The sequence below is a fragment of the Protomyctophum parallelum genome, assembly GCF_964188405.1.
Source record: "Protomyctophum parallelum genome assembly, chromosome: 20".
Taxonomy (NCBI): domain Eukaryota; kingdom Metazoa; phylum Chordata; class Actinopteri; order Myctophiformes; family Myctophidae; genus Protomyctophum; species Protomyctophum parallelum.
The window spans coordinates 16,563,828-16,586,137 of NC_139718.1; the positions used below are offsets into that span (position 1 = coordinate 16,563,828).

At 41.6% G+C, this 22,310-nt stretch overlaps 1 protein-coding gene across 1 annotated transcript in view; it reads right to left on the reverse strand.

Annotated features, from left to right (window-relative positions):
• Positions 1-11,521, reverse strand: part of LOC310878181 (sodium-dependent lysophosphatidylcholine symporter 1-B-like) — a 28,348-nt gene extending 16,827 nt beyond the window's left edge. Inside the window, exons 1-3 of the mRNA XM_083792335.1 lie at positions 11,267-11,521; positions 8,269-8,400; positions 74-198 (exon numbers count right to left, since the gene is read on the reverse strand). Of these exons, the coding sequence (XP_083648461.1) occupies positions 74-198; positions 8,269-8,400; positions 11,267-11,359 (350 nt within the window). The 5' untranslated portion in view covers positions 11,360-11,521. The remainder of the gene's footprint in view (positions 1-73; positions 199-8,268; positions 8,401-11,266) is intronic.
• Positions 11,522-22,310: the final 10,789 nt, after the last annotated feature.

Below are 22,310 nucleotides of genomic sequence, written 5' to 3' on the forward strand. Positions count from 1 at the left end.
CCCATTTCCTCTCCACTTGACGTCTCCATGCTAGACTAAAACACACATGTTGCTATGTGACTCCGGCACGTACCAGGGCATCATGCGGCCAAAACGCGTCCATTTGCTCCTGCTCACCAGGAAACCCACGGTTGGATCTGTCACTGCGTCCCAGGCCCTGCCCACGAACAGAATGATGGAGGCGTAGAATGGATCCAGCTGTGAGGAGTATGGTAGAGGATTGTGTTTAGAGATGACTTCATGCAATTTGAGCTTGTATTGTAAATCTATGTCTTTATTATCCAACTACCAGAATCAGAGAGGCAACGTTGCTGTGTGTGTCAGCACATCACGGGCTGACCAGCACTCCACCTGCCTCCCAATTTGCCACAGACTCTTCACCACTTCTCTGTCTGTGATCTAGGCTTATTATGCCGCCCTCATTGTCTTCGCTATTGTCCAGTTAATAATAAAACACATTACTCAGGCACTACTACGCAACATCATCAAACAGCGACGCGCACCTATGGTAACGTGATTCTACAGGCCACAGGTTTATACCTTACACTTTTTTCCCCTTTTTTCCCCCGTGGCAGACGGTCAAGCTTCTAGTTTTATTTATATCTGCTTGTCCGGGACTGCTGGTGGAAATCTTCTATATTTCTAATTTTCTAATATTTTCTTCCACTTGAGCTTACTGCATTTGTTCACTGTCATCCATGATTAAATAAACCATATCATCGTCGTCCCTGATTAAATAAACCATATCATCCCTGATTAAATAAACCATATAAAAAATAATCAACTCATATGCCACCGAAGGCTTAACATGATAACAGTTGTGAAATCCCCCAGAGGATTTATGTGTGTGTTCTTGTAACGTCAATTATTTATGAACGAAGTACCAGTTAGCTTGGCTGTAATGATGTGATCGTTCTGTCTGAATGGGCTGCATTTAGAGTTGTACAGCACACTGGCAGTCATAGAGTGGATCTTGTTACTGCACTAATTGAGTGACAAAGCAGAACAGTGGGAGTCTTGGTTAATGCGCTTGACTGCCATGGACTGTTAAAATGATACCAGGCTTTGTAGTACAGTCTCTGGAGGGGGGTCTCCTGCACCCCCCGGAAATATACTTCTAATCAGGGTTTTCTTATTGGAAAAAATGTGCTGAAAATGATGAGCCATGATAAAAAGTTGTCAAAATGTCCCACCTACCTCAAAATCCACTTTTTTGTATAAAGCTCTGGCGAAATTATGTAAATGCAAATATTAATTCACCAAAATTCCATAAATGGACATGCTAGTCTGAAATTTGTCATGGACTATCCTGACACATAAGGGTAAGTAGCAGAATAGCATTTTGGGGCTTGCTACCATTGTATTTATAAATATGACCTATATAATCCCCAGAAACACAGAAAAATATACTGTCCGCTTGACAAACAACAACAAAGATGGTAATTTTACAGCACTTTCTGTGAGTATCACTGCCCCACTTGTATATAGAAAACTTCCCATATCCATAAGCTTTCATTTAAGCCCAAGATGACCTTTCTATCTTGAAAATTACTCTTTCTGTAGCCAAAAGTTTGCACTATACCTCAAATCGGAGAAAATTGTATATTCAAGTCAGTTTTCCACAAGCCTAGAATTTAACAATGTACTGCAATGTACTGCATACCTTAGGTTTGAAATATAAAAAGTGAATACTTCAGCAGGGGGAAAAAAATGCTTTTAAATTGTGTTCAAAATAAATATATATTTTCTTTTATGTTTGATATGAAAATATCCAACATAATTTGGATATATCACATTTGCATCTGGTGTGCAAGTTAGTGCCACCATAACAAAAATAAATCTACTTTTAACATATTTATTAATTTGACTCGGGCCAGGTGTGACTGTTTAAATTAGCCTTGAAACTGGGTCAAACTTATTGACCACAGAGTTAACTGTGACTGCAAGGCTGTTGTGCATTGGGCTAATCAATGCATAAACTATAAAGCTGACTTCACTACACACACCTTCAACACTATCCTCCAAACAACCAAGGTAAGAAGCAAACTCGGCTCTACATTTGGAATAAATTAATTAATTAATCATTGAATTTGAACTGACTCCACACTATGGAATGTTTCTTATTTGAATTATGTTTCATAGACTATAAGTCTGTTAAAATACAACAAATTACTTAAAATAATTACTGTAAAATATGATTGCACTCAGAACATATATCAGCTATTGAATAATATTAACAGTTTTTGTCATTCAATTCTCCAACACAGAGATACACATTAAGCAAACATGCCCAAAAGAAAATCTGCACCCGCAGCACCTCCGGTTATATGCATCCTTCATGTGTCATCCTTATCAGATCATGGTAATTTTACACCCCTCACAAAAATCAAAGGAACTGCTGAAGAAAAACTACAGCGACTTCATAAGATCCGGGACCAACGTCTCCAACAATCACATGAGTCTCCATACCGCATGCAGTCAGTCTGTGACCAGATCCCTTCAACTCTGCCTGATGACCTGGAAAGTGTTGGATATCACCGCAACTGTTATCTGCGCTTTACTGCCAACCTTAATCTCCTAAGACATGATGCCGAACCAGAACCATCAACCTCAGGGGGGTATCGATCGCCTCGCCGATCGTCGTCTGGTCCCATCTTCCCACCAGAGTGCATTTTTTGTAACAAAGTTGCGATCAAAGTCAGTCATCGGAAAACAGAGAGACCTGAATTGTTCTCATCTTATAGGAACAAAACAAATGCATGGGAGAAAATTGAATCAAGGGCAGAGAAAATGGGTCTAGTTCGACTTCATAGACAGGTGAAAGGCAAAGATCTCTTTGCTTGTGAGGCCAAACATCACCATTCATGCTTTAAATCTTTCCACACAGCATTCACTAACTATGAACGCAGGATTCAAAGAGCCAAAGGAGCCAAGGGTACTGAACAGGATTGTATGTCAGCTGCCCATGAAAAAGCATTCATCTCGGTATTGGAACACATTCAAACTCATATCATCCAGCAAAATGAAGTCCTACAGCTAGCTTCCTTACGCTTGGTCTATGTCGAACAATTGAAACTGAATGGGCACGAGAACTCAAATTATCGTTCTGAAAAGCTAATGAAACGCCTACAGAAAGACCCCATCAAGGAGCATATCAACTTCACGAAGGTAGAACATCATAAAGCTGATGTAATTTCATTGTGGCTTGTGTACAGTTCACATCTCACAGTTTCTAGTGCTCTTGCACAAGCTTACACTCTAGGAAGCACAGACGAGCACCAAAATGTTGCTCTCCAACTTCGTCAGAGTATTCTACAGGCTTTCAGCGACTCCAAAGACCTACCGTGGCCTCCAACAGCCGATGACATGGAGCTTACATCTGAAAATCTCTTGCCCCCAGCCCTTGTTCGGTTCCTACGCACGGTTATGACTGGCAAGGAAAACATGGAGACTGATGAAAAGGTGAATCGTCTGGTATACTCCATTGGGCAAGACCTGTGCCGTGCAGTGTCAGAGGGAAAATGGAAGTTACCAAAACACATTCTACTCTGTGAGACTGTCAGGCACTTGTTCCGAAGCAAGCAACTCACGAAGATATTACATCGACTTGGGCACTCTGAGAGCTACCTGTTTGGCTTAGAGTTGGAAACTGCCCTGGCCAAAGACCTGCTCACTAAAGGTGCCATTGCGGTAGCCCGCTCAATGATACCGGGAGCACTCAGTGCAGTTGATAAGACCATGGAAGAAACGTTCATGCGCTTTGCAAAATCACCAGGTAAAACCATTAACATAGTAAGCACATTTGAGGATGGAGAACAAAGCTGTATAGTATAGCTGTATTAAGTGCAAACTGTATCATTTTCAGGTGGCTTTGCTGGACTGTACAACCAGTTTGGGGGATACCAAAGATGGTGTCGTACGACCTCAGCACGGGCACAGTTTTATGAAAAGACTCTGGAGATGGTCGACCTCATCGATGATCCAGACTGCCCAAGGGCGGGGAGACATCGTGAGTTGGAGAAGGCTGAGGTCAAAAAAGGTGAAGAGGCAGTTCAGCGAACCCTGACAGCTATCAAGAACTTCACCAATCCTTTCACCATCACGGATAAGGACAGGCTCTACTCCCTAGCCTCCGGTGCTCCTGTCCCTGTGAATGTCGAGATGGACATTTCACAAGCAGAAGCTGTGGGTAAGGCTGCTAAAGCTGACTTCATCAAGCGCCTTCAGAGTGGCGAACCAGGAAGCTTCTTCGATCCGATAAAGAGGAAGAAGCTCAAGACCATGGAGGCTTGCCATAAGAAGGTCACCCTTACATCCTCACAGGGGAAGGTAATGTTGCATTTTAAGTGGTAATTAAGTGGTAATCTTTATTTTTTACATTATATTTTGAATGTTAAACACCACATCAACATAACACCACGTTGTATCATTCCAGGTTATTCAGTATCAGGAGCAAAGCAACATTGCATTCCAGCTCCTCGTTAAGTCTCAGAGTCAAGATGAGCCATTGGTCTTGGAAGAACTGATGAAATACTGCCTGGTGCCTGTACCCCCCAGCCTAGGGACACAGGATGGTTTTTTCTCCAAGACCAATAAAGCCTCCTTCTTGCACTACCTTCTGGAAGATTCAACCCCTGGAAATCTGACCTACCCCAAGGATGCTCTCTTCATCCAGGATGGCATGGCACTGCTTCATGTTCTTACCAACCTTCCCCCAACCTGTGGTGAAATATGTCTGCAGATACTTGATCAAATGGTGGCCAAGAAGCACTTTTTGTTCTCAACTGACAGTTACCATCCAGAATCAATCAAATCCCAAGAAAGGTTGAGGCGGGGCAGCTCAGATAGAATCATTTTGGCTGGACCAGCAACTAGGAAGCCATATGACTTCAAGACGTTTCTTGCCAATGACGACAACAAAAAGCAGTTTTGCCAGCTCCTGCTACGTGTATGGAGTGACCAACAGGCAGCTTCAAGGCTGGAGAGAACAGAGATGGCAGTGCTGATCGTGGAGGGGAAAGCCCATCAACTGGCCTCATCAAATGGAAAGGTAAATAGGAAGCCTATATTCTTCTTATTGAGATTTTTTGTCTAGATCTAGAATTGGTGGTGAAGTAATCAAAATGCAATGGCCCTGTGTTTCAGGTTGAGGTGTGTGAGCGCCCTGAAATTTACAGCAACCAGGAAGAAACTGACACAAGGGTGGTGCTGTACCTTCATTATGCTGCTGCACTAGGATACGAGAGTGCTGTGGTCAGAACACCAGACACAGACATTTTTGCTATTCTTCTGTACCATGCTCATGCCATCAAGTTGACGGTGTACCTAGACACAGGATCAGGGAAGCATCGCCAACTTCTCAACCTCACTGAGCTTGCGGAATCCCTGGGAGAAGACTACTGTGCCACTCTTCTGGGATTCTATGTGTTCAGTGGAGAAGACTGCACCAGTGCATTCAAAGGGAAGGGGAAGGTGGGGCCCTTGAAAAAGCTGGAAAATAATCCCAGGTTTCACGAGGCATTTCGTCAGCTTGGTGACGACTGGAATGTCAAGCCTGAGGTGATGAGGCAGTTGGAGCAATTCACGTGTCTGCTGTATGGACAGAGTCACGAGTCTTCAGTGGATGTCACCCGTGCCAAGTTGCTGCAGAAAATGGTGGGGGCGGATGACAAACTCAGTTCTAAATCTAAAGTTGACCTGGCTCGCCTTCCTCCATGCTACTCTGCTCTGAAGCCACACATCCAACGTGTGAACCACCGTGTTGCTTTATACAAGCGAGCTGATGAAGCTATTGTGGAAAAACCAAACCCCTATGATGAAGGGCAGGGATGGTTGAAAACCGAAGGGGAATTGACACCAGTGTGGTCCTGCGGTCCAGTCCTACCAACCTCACTGGTTGATCTCCTTGACACTGGAGATCATGGACAAGAAGACAACGAGATTGAGGAATTTGAGGAAAATGTTGACTCTGACGAGTTCTATGATGACTGATTAATGTGACTGTGCATTTTGTTATGCATGGTGCAAGTTAGTGTACATGGTGGACACTGTTTGTACAATGTTGCTTACAAATTTCCCTGTGTACAGGGCAGGATACTGTAATGTGTGTATTTAGTTCATTACAGAGGATGTTGTTTTGTGTGTGATGTTATGCTATATGTTATAAAGCTTGCTTAAAAACTCTGTCTAGACATCTTATTTGCACATAGAAACCTATTGTTGGATTCTAGCTACTGACTGAATTTCATATTTTCTCCGATTTGAGGTATAGTGCAGACTTTTGGCTATAGAAAGAGTAATTTTCAAGATAGAAAGGTCATCTTGGGCTTAAATTAAAGCTTATGGATATGGGAAGTTTTCTATATACAAGTGGGGCAGTGATACTCACAAAGAAGAGCTGGAAAATTACCATCTTTGTTGTCATTTGTCAAGCGGACAGTATATTTTTCTGTGTTTCTGGGGATTATATAGGTCATATTTATAAATACAATGGTAGCAAGCCCCAAAATGCTATTCTGCTACTTACCCTTATGTGTCAGGATAGTCCATGACAAATTTCAGACTACCATGTCTATTTATGGAATTTTGGTGAATTATTATTTGCATTTACATAATTTCGCCAGAGCCATATACAAAAAGGTGAATTTTGAGGTAGGTGGGACATTTTGACAACTTTTTATCATAGCTCATCATTTTCAGCACATTTTTTCCAATAAGAAAACACTGATTAGAAGTATATTTCCGGGGGGTGCAGGAGACCCCCCTTCAGAGACTAGACTATTGTCATTGAACCTAAACCGAACCTTCTGGGAAAAGATTGATGCATTGTAGCAAAACTCAGTGTTAAGCTCACAGAGATATAGGCCTACTTCAGTATTGTTTCTTGCTTTGAAGGATTTCTATTCCTGCAGTGGTTGTATTCTAGTGCTAAACACACCCGTGTGAACTTAAAGGAGAATTCCATGCTAGAAGGCTTTCTTACCTTTATTTGTAGTTGTTACGTCCCCACCAAAGAGGTCCAGGTGTTATTTTGTGCAAAAGTGGATTGGGGGTTGGGTTTTTGTGCTAATTCGATTATTTCCATTGAAATAAGTAGTAAAGTGTGCCGATTGGGATAGTATTTACATTATGAAGAGAGGATATATACAAGAAAAATTATTTTTGATTGATGGAAATAAGCGAATTAGCACAAAAACACCCCATATCCCAATTCAATGCAATTCATTGAGGGCTTATGGTAGGGGAAATAGCCAATAATGCGCTTTTGCACAAAATAACACAGGCCTCTTTGGTGGGGACGTAACAACTACAAATAAAGTAAGAAAGCCTTCTAGTATGGAATTCTCCTTTAAGTGAGGGGCACTCTTATCATCAGACTGTACATCATTATATATCATCTCATTCTGGCCAATCACAATTTGCGTCACTTTTGCCCTCACTTTTTATCCTCAATACGTACTTTGCTCAAAATCTCAATTCCGTGCTCAGCCAATCAAATCATCGCTAAATTCACACAAACACACAAAGCTGGGCATAGCCCCTCAAAAAGAGGGTTGCACTCATGTCTCCTTGATGATATATGATATGATATAGTACTTTGTCAGTTTGCACTGAAATTTGTCTTGCAACCCAGCGGCCTTGCATGCAACACATATAGGGCCTACACACATTTGACAACACAATGTAACATAACACATAGTTGGCCTTTATTTGTGCTGGATGGTCAAAAACTAAAAATGTGTTTGAATTCAAAGTAATTGGAAAAGAGAGAAGTGAATGCAACCCTCAACCATGTTGAACTCCATGATACACCATGTGATGCAGCAATGCACTGCAACTGGAAGCACCACCACCCCCTGCTCATGTAGAAACAGAAGTGAAGGGAACGGGGTGCGACTTTCAGTGGTGAATGTGTGACCGTAATAAACAAAACAGTCGCACACCCACTCACTAAAGTTCCAGGCAGAGGTCAGAATCCAAAAAGAACAAGTCTGGTGATGCTCCATCATTGAACAATTATTTGTTTCCAGCATTTGGATGTGATGTTTAGAGCCTCACTATCTGATGAATTGCCAGTGTGCCTCGGACACTTCAAAATGGTGGAAACCAGTACATTTAAATCTTTGGAGACAACTTTATTCTTTTTTAATGTGTGACCGTAACCTTAATCAGGCATAAGGATAACGTACCGCAGTGGGTGGTGGCACACTATTCCAGATGATATTCTAATCGTGGTCTTTGACCACATTACATGCTACTGTGTCTCACCTGGGCCACATCCAGTAGGTATATCTGGAGGAAGAAGCCCAGAGCGCTGCCAGTGATCTGGTAGGGAGCTCCGCCGAAGGCATAACACACCTTACTGCAAACAGACAGATGGCCTTTTTGGTCTTTGGTCTTCTGGAAAAGGAAAGCGAAATGAAAGTGTTAAATGCAGAAACACCGACTCCAGAGAGACGGTTAGATGGAACAGAGATAGTCGTGTCATGGACTACAGAGAAGTTGAGTTCTGTGATCCAATTATGATTCGGTTGATCAGGGGCTTAGTGACTGCAGATTGTACACTAAGCCCTTGATCAACCAATTCATAATTGGATCACGATCATCTCTACAGTTAATGTCGAGTTCAGAGAGCTCACATTCCAAAGAGGGAAAACATGTGATGATTATCTCATCACTGTACAACAGTACACTTCTCAGACATGAGGATGAATCGTCCTCCTCCAGCCCTGCGCGTTCCAAACGCTTGGTCTTTCTCGCAAACTTCACCCTTTATGAGCTCTCGAGGCCATCAGAAACGCTGTAATGCCTAATTCATGCTTGGTCGAATGAATGCCTTGCTGACCGAAAATACACCCGCTGGCCAAGTAGTCCAGGCGCATGCCACATAGGCTTTGGCCTGACAGTGCGTCGCGTGTTCAAGTCCCGTTCATGATGACCTTTGCTGCATGTCTCTCCCCTTCTCTGACTCCCTCTTTCCTGTCTCTTTTCACTTGATACTATCAATAAAGGCAGAGAAGCCAAAAACAAATCTTAAAAAAAAAAGAAAATAGCCGACCCATAAGCTCACAGGCGAGTTGCATCTGCGTCGCGAGCTTATATAGATCGGATATTTTCAATCCACGGGCTTTACCATGTAGGACTGAGATTGGCCAAATCTCCCCTCACCTCATGTACTTCTCAGGATGTCAGATTACACACAAACCAACAACAGCGTTAGCCTGTTGGTCAGCTTAGAAAGTGGTGCGAGACTTGTCGGGTCACTGTAGTTCGTACACACACACACACACACACACACACACACACACACACACACACACACACACACACACACACACACACACACACACACACACACACACACACACACACACACACACACACACACACACACACACACACACACACACACACACACACACACACACACACACACACACACACACACACACACACCCTGACTCGGCCACAGCCATTGGCTCTGGCTGTGGGATGTTGCAGGCATGCAGGGTGACATGTCAGGCCAAGACAGACATGTCAGCAGAGAGTCAGGAGGCTGTGTGTATGTTTACATCCTGCATCCATACAGCCAATGAACACCTACCATATGATGATGTCATGTCAGCCTATGATTACATTATACAACAAACACACATGAGTGTAGCATCAAATAGACTAGTCACCTGTCTCCTGTAGAGGAAGGACCTCTCCAGAGATATGGTACAGATATGTACCATATCGATACGACAGGAAATGCTGTCCGAGTCGACAGTTACGATTAAATCATTTGCATTTATACATCCAAACATGATTTTCAAATTGATTTGGAAACATGAAATGTTCAGACAATAGGGGTACCCAGCAAAAGTAGATAATATAGCATTACAACAATCTTTTTTGTTTGTTGTTAATTTAAAATTTTATCCCACGATTTTGTAACCCAGTTTTCTTTTCACCCAGTGCCAATTATCTAATGTAATCCTGGGCGCTACACTTCCTCTGCCAACCTGGGGGGGCAGCGGACTGACCTCATGCCTCCTTCTATGCATGAGGAGTCCAAGCTGCTTCTTTTCACCTGACAGAGGTGAATTTCCCTGGCCAGACGCGTGGAAGGGACACGTTATTCCGACCAGTTCCTTTCCCCTCCATCAGGCGCCCCGGCTGGCCAGTGGGAGGTAGTTTTAGAGACCAGGATTACTGCATGTTTTTGTGAGGGTACCTACCCTAGGGGACACGGGGAGAACATGCAAACTCCACACAGAAAGGCCCTATCGCCAACGCCAACCCCCGCCTCGGGTATGGGCACTGATGACGCGGAGGAGGGAACACGCCGCCAGTGCCCACAGCGTATTTTAACAATTTTAACTACGATCCATTTATATGTTGGCGAATTAAAAATAGCCTACACTTGTGAATCTGCTATTTTGAACGAATATGGAAAAATATCTAAAATACATTTTCAGATGGGGGTCCTCAGCCAAATACATATCAATGTAGGGGTCCTTGACATGAAAAGGTTTGAGATAGATAGACAGACAGACAGACACTACATGCAGACGCGGCCGGCCCTATACCCACTGATGACAGAACATGGCTCACATAGCCTAAGTTTATCTTCATTAAACAAAAGTCTCAGCAATGTCATGAGTCATGACTCATCACCGAGAAAACAGCCACCACACAAAGTGGCTCATGGTCCAAGCAGGCTGCTAAACTAAACAGTAGCCTGCCCTAGAGTAGACTAATGAGCTCTATTGGATACAGCTTTCCCGTGTTACCGTTTAATTGAACACGCCAAATGCAGGAGGAACATTCACTATTCATATCTGCAACTGCTCGTCGTCAGCTTAATGTTTTACACACAATCGTATATGATCTCCTTAATGAAGAAGACTGCATGTCTTTATTATGAAGACATGGTTCCTTTAAAACCGGCATTATAGTAGCATATTGCTATGAAGTATGAATGGACAGCTGCCTGAAGGTGAACAACACAGAATGATGAACGTGGACATGCTGGATGAAATATAATTCAAACCCCGCGTGGACAGAAAACATTAGATGTTTTAGCCTGCGTTAGAATGTATTATGAGCGTTAATATGGTGGATAAAATCGGCCGCCTTGCTCGACCCATGAACAATTAAATCCATGTGTAAAAGGCAAAACCATGAATTCTAGGGCTATCCAGTCCAGTGGATAGTATCCACAGGACATTAAAACAGCCACCCTACCTACGCTAACGCGTGACGCCGTCACTTCACTTACCTTTGCAATTTTAATTCCATCTGCAGCACTTAACGGTTTTACCGGTAACAAAGTTGTAGCAGCATATTGTTCAGCACCCTCTCCTCTTGCCATCTCCTAATTAGATCTCAAGACGATGGAAATACCTATATTATTAGCGCTGTCTTATTTATTGATGGCGAATATCTTGCACAGCCAGCGATATACTGCCGAATGCGGACCGTTACAGAGCGGTGCGTCTTTGAATTTGATCAGTGCGTCCTCGCTCATTCATCCACTATTTCTCTCTCTCTCCCCCTCTCTGTATGACATACATACACTGTCACACACACACGAGGTGCGCCTCCTACGTCATTTAACTCTTTCAAGGTCGTTGCCAGTTAACCATCTCTCTAGGACAAAATGCGCAATTCAAGCCACATCAAATATTGTGGAGAATCGGAGATATCTATGCTGTGAATATTGTCTCTATAATGACTCATTATGACATGGCACATGCATGGCTGTCAGGATCGAGAATGTCATCTTCTCGGTTGTGTGTGTGTGTGTGTGTGTGTGTGTGTGTGTGCGCGCGCATGTGTGTGTGTGTGTGTGTGTGCGCGCGCGCGTGCGTGCTGTGTGTGCCATTAAGGAGAAAGTAGCAGGACTCCTGCAGGAGGGAACAGATTTAGGCCACACTACTTTGGAATTTATTAAACAACAATCATGAGCTCATGTAGGCTAACTTACTTTCTGAGAACATAGACTTAAATGAGTTAGTATAGGCTTATTTATGGATTAAGCAAGCGATTTGTGCTAATGTATTCGAATATATCGGTATTGGTCCTTCTGTCAACCCTGGTTACTAAAGGTGCACACTGCACAGCACACCAGTCCTTGTGAGGTGCCAGCCAAAAGGATAACACTAATAAATGTTTTTGCCATTTTTGAGCAGAGGCAGCTTGACTGTTGGGACCCTGTGCAGAAAATTCTACATTTAAAAGGGGCACATTAAATGTGTCACTTACAGTATATGCGTGTGTGTGTGTGTGTGTGTGTGTGTGTGTGTGTGTGTGTGTGTGTGTGTGTGTGTGTGTGTGTGTGTGTGTGTGTGTGTGTGTGTTTTTAATCCTTTCTTATTTCACAATTTTTATTTTAGTTTGGGGTGGAAGATTTTCAGCAGTCCAGATTTGAGTTTTTGGTTGAGTTTAGATTACATTTTCAGGCCCATTGTATGGTTGGCCCAGTAGTTTTTGTAATTGTAAAGATTGCTTTACGCTTTTCTTCTTTTTGTTCATAATAAAGAGCTCCTTTCTTGGTATTCAAAGTCACATGTTTAGTTCTGTGTTTGAGCCTTGTTTAAATAGAGACTCGAGGTATAACAAGAGAGGCATAACTCACCAATGTTACCAGTGTTACATCTGGCCAACTTACAAGAAACTACGACTAGAAAGTATGGCAATGTCCGAGATCTACTTAGAAGCCATGTCGTTATTAGACCCCATCTTCTCTTCTGTGACAATGACATCGTCACATTCAGAAATGTTCAGAGATTTTCTGTGAAAATGCAAACACACATTTTTCTATGTGCTGAGTTTTCATTTTGTGTGACATCAAAATCAGCTCACATGTGCTTGAATCAAATACGAATGAAAAACATGTGAAAGTTTAAATCGAGTTTCGTTCTACAAGTTCTCACATGTTGCATGTTCTACAAGTTTTTCTAAATTTTACAAAACATTCACCTTAACCACCACCCCCCCTGTACTCATCCATGCAGCGCCAACAGTTAAATTGCACAGCAGGTCTTGTGTCTCTGTACAATATGTGACACTGATTTATTTATTATTTATCCATGGCAGGTTCTTCCAGCTGTCATAAGTACATGTTGGATGGCGATGTGATAAACCTCCTTCCATAATGCAAATCATCTGCAAGTATAGACCAGAACATACACTCCATTTAGAACTCAAGAGTATTAAAATGTCACGTGAGGCTCGAAGCTTCCTTATTTCAGATTGGGCTGAATGACTTGAATGTCTCTAGGCCTATGTAATTGTTAAAAAACAAAAACAAACAAAAACGAAAACAGGCCTTGAAAGGTATAACAAGGTGATGTATAATACTCCAATATCCTATGGATCTGTATGTCTTAATTGTTTATTTTTGTCTATATGTGTAATCTCGACAGAATTGCAAATTAGGTTAAACTGCAATGCTCTTTTTGAGAACACATAATGGTTTCACTCAATCAATAATGGATCTTGTAAAACAGTTTTTTCCTTACATTTTCACTTATACAATATGGGTATAATTGTCACAACAGGTCAAAAAATCTTGTAAAAAACTTTGAGATCTTGTCTATTGTTCAAATATCCTGTGCTTATTGTCTCTCTAGATCATGGGTTTTCAACAGGTGGTCCGTGGAAGTATTGACCATGCATTTAGTAATTTGTTGATTTAAAAAACTAAAATCTTTCCACTAGTTGAGAAACCGTGAACTGAATGACCTGGTGACCTGATGACCGTCCATGTAGTCATTTACTGACAAGTTGGAGGTCAAGCAATTCAACACAAAAAAGGAGTTAGAATCTCAAGAGATAAAAGTCACAAGTGTGATGGTTTACTTTTATGTTATTTGAACTTTTAATTTATGTCAATGACAGGTACAGTATAGGTTGGTATAGGTATACAGGATGCATGCTGGTTGGTATAAGTCTAAACGCCCTAACCACACCACAGGGTCACCATGCAACTTCTTGGGTCCAAACAGTTGCAAGGAGTTAACGCTAAAACCATCTCGACCCTTTGGTGTGGTTTGGGACATTGAATTCCATGCGTTGAATCACTAGGGTCAACGTGGGTCAACGTGCAACAAGACATATCACATCGCAGGGACAACGCTAAAACTGTCTTGACCCTTTGGTGTGGTTAAGGCTTAAGAAAAGGTGTCAGTCAAAGCAGAACCTTAACCCACCAAGTAAAAAAAAAAGGTGTTCATTACATCATTAACAGAAAAACCCGCAATCGACACTGTGTGTGTCAAAAAGGGATCCCATGTGGATTCTTTTTTTAGACTCTCCAGAGTGAAAATAACAGTGAGGGTGAAAGTTTAAACATATGTTTGCTTGCTCTACAAGTTCTCACAGTTTCTCTTTACAACATATCGTCTCTGTCGGGTGTAAACCTCATGTGTCCAAAACTGTTCATTTTCAGGATTAAAATTAAAAAGTAGCAGATAGACTAGCTCGAAGCACTGTGCAATCTGATACTTTTTATGCTTTTGTATGACGCTGTTCAAGCACGGACTGGCACAGAAAATCGGCCCTGGCATTTGTGGTCTTCACCGGCCCAAAGACGCTATTATGTCTTTTTTTTAATAACTTTTTCTTATTGTTTTGGCTCAGCCCCGGCCCCATGACTGGCCAGCCCTTCTGGCATATGCCAGAATTGCCAGACTGTCCAATCCGGGCCTGCGCTGTTGTATATGATCGAGTAGGCTAGGACATTACTTTTAAAAAATGGAGATAAGAGGTTTCTGCCCGACAGCAACGCTTTTAACCTTAACCACTTTCAAGTTTCAACCCTATGTTGGGAATGTTATAAGAGTGAGGGTTGTTGTGGACCAACCATGTGGTCTAAAGAGTCTCCCTCTAACTAAGGGTGGTAAGTGATGTTTCAGTCTGACTCGTGTGCGCAGAGAACATGATGACAATAGGCAGTATCACACAACTTCTGAAGTTCTGAAGTTTAATACACACATCAAGAAAGAATATACAGTATTGGGCAGTGGACACATGATGTGACCAGAAGATATGAGACAAGGACAAGAACAGAATGGATAGGAATAGAACATGCATCTCCAATCATTGTGCACAGACATCATCAGTCTCTCTGATAAAGTGTGGTCATCACATATCAATTATGATTAGAGGATTGATTCACACTAGGTCAAGCGGATAAAGGTCATAAATCATAACAAGGTCCTACTGACAACTTGATGAACATTCTTGACAATTCCTGTGTCTGGCATTTAGTGTGTGTGTGTGTGTGTGTGTGTGTGTGTGTGTGTGTGTGTGTGTGTGTGTGTGTGTGTGTGTGTGTGTGTGTGTGTGTGTGTGTGTGTGTGTGTGTGCGCGCGTGTGTGTTGAGCTTCTTTTAGTTTTAACTGACACCTCGTGCCCTCGGGCATAATATTCATTATTTATGAATTGGAGAAGAAGTCATGATAAAGATCACTAAATATTCATAATTAGGTTTGAGTTGACGGCACAATATTCGTGTGTATTACAAACACAGGTGGAGCAGTTGAGCAAATTAGAATGGCATGGACCTAAATGGATGATTTAACACACACACACACACAGATTTAGTGGTAAGTTTGAATTTAACAGCACGCCGCTGCTTAGCAGTGCCAGTGAGTTAACTAATAAGCTGCAATGTGAGCCCTGGTTTTACACTGTCAGGTTGTAGAGGTGGTGTTTTGTTTTAGATGACCACTAAGTTCACACACACACACACACACACACACACACACACACACACACACACACACACACACACACACACACACACACACACACACACACACACACACACACACACACACACACACACACACACACACACACACACACACACACACTTCTCTCTCTCATATCATACAGACACAGCTGTAGTAAAGTCTGTTACTGGGCCATTTCATCTTTCTTTCCCTTCCTGGGCCCCCCTCATGCGGCCCCTCCCTCTCAATCTGACCTGACCTCCCACCTCCATCAGCTGATTTAGGCCACGTGTGACACTGAGGCCTCACTGGTACTCACAAGTATGCTGATTATTTATTTACTTAAAGCGGCACTATGTAACTACTTTTGTTTTATGAATAAAATAAAATTTTGTCCATTCTGTATGGTAGAGCATACAGACTGGATAACTTACACAATTGGGGTGGTTGTAACTTGTAACTTGTATTTAGTCTCCCTGCTCTTCTATCGAGACATTTAGATCGTGTCAAAGGTCATGTCACAGAACCTGAGCAAGCAGGCCAGCTCTATTAGCTCAATGGAAAAAAATAAAAGCACTTTAAGTCCTGCATACAGTTTACATGACTAAAAGTACAATAGTATTTTGGCATCAAAATATTCTTGAATATTAAAAGTAAATCTAATCAATTTGTCCCAATTCACAAGTTATCAAAATTTGTCAAAAACACTTCAAGCTCACAAGGCATCACTTTGAGGTGTAGTGGAGTATAAAGTAAAATGGAATTACTTACTAAAAAGCTGCACTATATGTGACTTGTGAGAACTACTTATTTAGAAGGCATTAGTAGAATCAGCCTCAGGTCCTCAGGTCCTAAGACCTTAGGTCACCAGTATTTTGGCAATGGCTATACTGCTACCACTCGACACTCATGGAGACACCCCCTGTTCTTTACGTCAGCCTTTCCTTATCTATACCCCTCCCTCCTACCAAAAGAAAGAGCTCAGTACACGCCACAGAGGTCATGCAGACATGCCTCTGTCTCACATACAGTATGTACTTAATTGGATCTCACCCATCATATACAGGCCTACTGTACATCTTTTGTTGCCCCACATTTATGAGCATAGCTGAGGAATCATAAGTTGTCCAATTGAAAGACACAAAGTCCCACATTTCCTGTGTAAACGCGAATGACTTGAGAAAAAAAAGATTCACCCGCAGTAAATGATTGAGCGTGCAATTATGGAATCGCATTCCATCTTCTACAAAGCTAAATTTGAAGCTTTTGAAATTGAAGTCTGTGAAGTTGTTGCCTTTAGATTCAAACCATATCCTTGAAGTGATATTTTTGGTTAGAATAAGTGTTAAACAGCTCTATATTCATTCCTTAAAGTGTAACAGTAACAGGGGTTTCCCTGTGTCTTCAGCTCTTTAACAAACATTTTCAGGGTGCAATACCAATTGTATAATTGGAACTGGAACATTATACAATTATGATAAATTAACTTTTTGGGCTCTCCTGATTGGTTAAAATTGTCATCCCGAAATTAAAATATAATTTCTTTACTACCAGTAAGACGCCTGGGTGACAGCAGACTGCTGGGCGAGCACTGGCGCATTCATGGGGGGTCAGATCAACATATGGAATGAATAATGTACTGGCCATATATGGAGCGTGTCTTGAGTGTACAGGGTTTGATGAGGTCAGATCAACATATAGAATGTCAGAACAAGTCAGCTCCATATATGGAGATCTAAGGGTGGCAGAGGGGTCTTGAGTGTACAGGGTTTGATGAGGGCCCAGGTAGGGCCGGGCCTACTTAAGTAAAGTAGAGACACTCAAAATGTATTACTTAAGTACAGACTGTACAGTACTCAAGTAAATGTACTTAGATACTGTCCACCACTGAAGATGAGGGAGGAAGACTTGGCCTGCACAATGCCCTTGGCCTTAACCCCATAATGCTGTGAATAAACCAATGATTTTGGGGGAGGCTATACTGCCTGGTCTGTCTCTCTATTACTGACCTATCCGAAATGTAGGCATAAAATCACAAACAAAAATAAATCTGAAAATCGTTTTTCTTTCTTAAATAAATAAACTAATTTATGTGAATTATTTACAATTTGACATGGATAATTCTTTTCTAAATGACCTCCCAAACTTGACTTTGTTGTGCAATGTTGCCATCTCCTGGTGTAAATAAAAAAGAAAAATCATAATACAAAATAAAATTAATAAAATTAATAAATACATTAAATGATTGCTGCATCAATGACTGACTGACTATTTCACTGAACAGGAGGGGCTGCTCATTATATATTAATTAGGACATACTTATATTCAGCTGCACTGATCTTACTGCTTTGTTGTATTGAGACTTTTCTCAGACGGCTCCCTGACATGTGCTTACACCTTTAAAACACCAGGTGGCAGCCCAGCTCAACCTTCATTTGATTCTCAGACTGAGAAACAAATGAAGACTGAGTTCTTCTTTCTTTATCTTTCTTTCTGATGACAGATATGTCTCTAATGTTTTTCAATCAGTTACTTTCGATATTTGTTGTACGATGATACATGTGTATGGGGGCTCAAGTAGTAGAATCTTCACAATTTAACATGTTTAATAATAACACAACTATAGGCTACCAAAATACATTTGACACAATCAATAACAATGCAATTATGCAACCACCACTATTCTTGGTTGAGATGATGCATTTTTCTCCCTTTTCTTCCACGAGTCATCATCAGTGATACCCTGCAGGTTCAACAGCGTGTGTCTATGAATATGCAAAATGTCACAGCAGGAAAGTTTACATACAACTCATCACTGTCCCTACACACTGAGGGTGTGTCACAATAGGACGTTATCCATCCCCTGGGGAGCAATAGGGTTTATTCTTGTCTTTCATTCTCATTTACAGGGCAGTTTTTTTCTCCTCTTTTTTTCTCAAAGCGTAGGGTGACAGGGCTCATTTCAATCTGTTTCAGGTCCAATCTATTAGGGTGGGAGGAGAAGGGTCATAGGTCGGAGGTTATAGGGGTCCCAGTGTCATCAGGGTTATGGGGAAGGGGAGTCAGGGGGACCTCTGGTGTTGAGGACAATCCCAGAGGGATTGCGCCAAAAATCCTCCAAATTCCACCAGTGTACTCTCTCTGCTATTCCCCCAGTGGCTTACCAGTGGGTGTTAATGTGTACTGCATGAGTGAGTACACCCCGAGGGTGAAAGTTGAATCCTCCTGCCCCTCCCCCACATCAATGTACCCCCCCATCCTCCTCACACATTATGCTACTCCAACAATGAGCATGGAAACAATGGCAGCTACTCGAAGTTAAGCTGGAGATGAGTTGAGGAGATGCATTGTTTAGTGTTAAGCATTGTCACAACATCAATGAGGCCTCTGAGGGAGAAAAAAAAACATTCCCAACTTGCCATCCCTTGGAGGCGGAGAGGGGGGGCCCTGCATGGTGTCTCAGCCAGTTTATGCACTGACCATATGCTCTTAGCGAGCGTGAGGAGGACCCAGGTTCGAATCCGACCCCCTGTCCTCCGTCTTGACTCATATGTCTCTCCTCTCTCCCTGCCCTTGGTTTCATCTCTTTCATCTCTCTACACTAGTAGTTCTCAAACTTTTTGATTGAGGACCCTCAAATTGATATATTTTGGGCCGCTACCCCCATCTGAAAATATGTTGTATCAGGGACCCCCAGAAGCAAAGATTCTGTGATTTTTTTAGCAGATCCATTGTATATATCCTATTTTTGAACAGCCAAAATATAAAAGGTTGAAATATTTGTGATTCTTTATTAACTAATATTGCTGGATCCTCCCCAAGAGGACCCCTGGGGGTCCCTGTACCCCCACTTTGAGAACCAATTCTCTACACACCAATGATTCTCAGCCTTTTAAATAAGTCTGCATTTTTATATAGGTCACCAACTACACAGAAACAATCTGTGTTAATTTATCTGTGAGCGTGTACAAATTAAACCACGTGGACCCATTTGGTTCCATTTGTACAGTCTCAGAGTTTAGAGTTACAGGCTCGTAATGCCTCAAGGACCCCTGGGGGTCCGCGGACAACGGACCTCATGCTGAGAAACATTAGTCTAGTAGTCTATAGGCCTACTGAAATAGAAGATAGAATGCCAAAATTAAAAACGTTTCCATTTCTTGGAAGTGAAAGCACAGGGGGAAGGATCGTCCCTTATCTGAATTTTATGGGGGCAAAGGTCTCCTCTCTTATTTATGGGGATGAAAGCTTCCTTATTGTAGCAGATTGTGGGGTGGTCCATGTGACTATCCATGTGAAGTTACCGAAATTAAGAGTGTGATGAGATACGCAACAAACTCCTAGTAGTAATCTATTTGTAACTTGAGAGGGGCTATGACTACGTCCTCTCGGTTGGGGCTCCTCACTGGCAGGGGAGCCAGTAGGGTACAATAGAAGACTATAGGGAATACAATAGAAGTGGCAATACAAATGTGTGGCAAAGATTAATTGCCAACTAGATTGGGAGGAAAAAGGGGGTAAAAGTAATTGACATAGTCTAAAATAAAAAACAGTTCACCTGTTGACTGGAGATTGAATATGGAGAATAATCACAACTGTTGCACCAACATGAATTAGCTTCCTGTGAAATTATAGCTGGATTGATGAGATTACTAGAATGTAATTAGACAGGCCGAGTTAAACCACTCCAGACCTGACCAGATCCCACACTCTGTCCTCGTAAATGGAGATCTCACATAAGGGGACGCTACTTTTAGGCTTTTAGGGTTGACCACCGCAGGCTGTAAGTGTGTTTGACCTCAGGCTCAACAGATGTCCATCGCTAATCAGTGTTATTAATGTGGCCTGGATGCGGCCAGGGCTGGGGGGGGGGTCCACCCCCATTGGGGGGGGCATGCCTCTGATCAATAATAATCCGACCATAGTGACCTTGTCTTGTCGGGAGACTTGTGAGAAATTTTACCCCCAAACTCGCCCCAACCTTCATGCGACCACGGAGCATGACACATTCTGACTTCACTCACTCCACACCAGACTATGACATTATATTAGTTTACCTCTCCACTAAATTATTCCCTGGGTCAATATACCTACTGTATGTTTAACCACTTAAGACCTATATACTTCATTGTATGATGAATAATGAAAATAGCAGATATATAAGCTCACAAAGCGTCACATTGTGTGAGTTTATACATCTGCTATAGATTTATTTTATAGATCTTTGCACAAATTAGGGATGAAGGTCAGTGCGGGAGCCAGTTTTCTGTTCCCAATGCATCAACGTGTCTCTCCAAACATCCCTTATAATATCACAAACAATACAATAATGATGATAAATGATTAATGAAAAAACATTTCTAACTTAAAACCCTTAAAACACACCATTCAGAGAGGCACCCATCGATAGCACACATCCCTCCAATCTCGCCTTCAGAGAGATGTCTCGTTTTGCAATCCGAGAAAGTACTGTACTTAAGTACACTTTTGAGATATTTGTATAGCCTACTTTACTTGAGTATTTACAATTTACAATACATTTACTTCTACTCCGCTACATCTTGGATAAAAATATTGTCCACTACATTTATTTTTGAAAACTTCAGTTTTTAGTTACTTTGTAGATTTGTATTATTCACAAAACACACATTAACCACTTCAGCCCTATATCATTTGAAAATAGCTGATCTACAAGCTCACAATGCGTTGTAGATCTGCTATTTTCAGATCAAGATTTTTATACATATGAAAAGTTGTGAAATGGAACATTCTGTACAATGAGTACTTTTTACTTTTGGTACTTTAAGTACATTTTGATGCCAATACTATTGCACTTTTACTCAAATGTGCGGAATACATTTTGAATTCTGCACTTTTACTTGTAACATAGTTTTTCTACATTGCAGAATTCATACTTTTACTTCAAGGACCACTTCGCCACTTTTCAACTTATCTTCATATAATTGGTCCTCACTAATGTTCATGATAAAATACCACAATTTCTTTCTACTCAGTCTGTGTCTCATAGGAAGGCTGTGGGCAATTCAGAAACCCGTCCATCAGTGACATCGTTAGGCAGATATATTTTTAAACAAAATGAAAAAAAAAATATATATATTTAGATTTTTATTATCGTGAGAATGATGACTTCCATTATCGCAACTTTTCAGGAATATAAAGCCTGCAGTTTCTATTAGCTTGGATTCCCCATTGATGATGTCACTGGTGGATGGGTTTCTGAACTGCCCACACCACAGCCCTTCTATGAGACACAGACCGAGTAGGACAAAAATGTGTGAAGTGGTCCTTTAAGTAAAACATGTTAGTACCTTTTCCACCACCTTGTGACATTATCCCAGGTCATATTATGTTCAATTAAATATGCTAATGTTGTGTTGTGTCAATTCTTACCCTTTGTAATACAAATTAGGAAGGAGATCCACAAATTACAACAGAAACCGATTTAAAATTTAAATCCTTTTAAATCCAATTGCCATTTAATGGCGACAATTGGGTTTGAAATGACATACCTTTCAATAAAATGCAACTCAGGAAATACTCATGAATAATTCCTGAAATAAG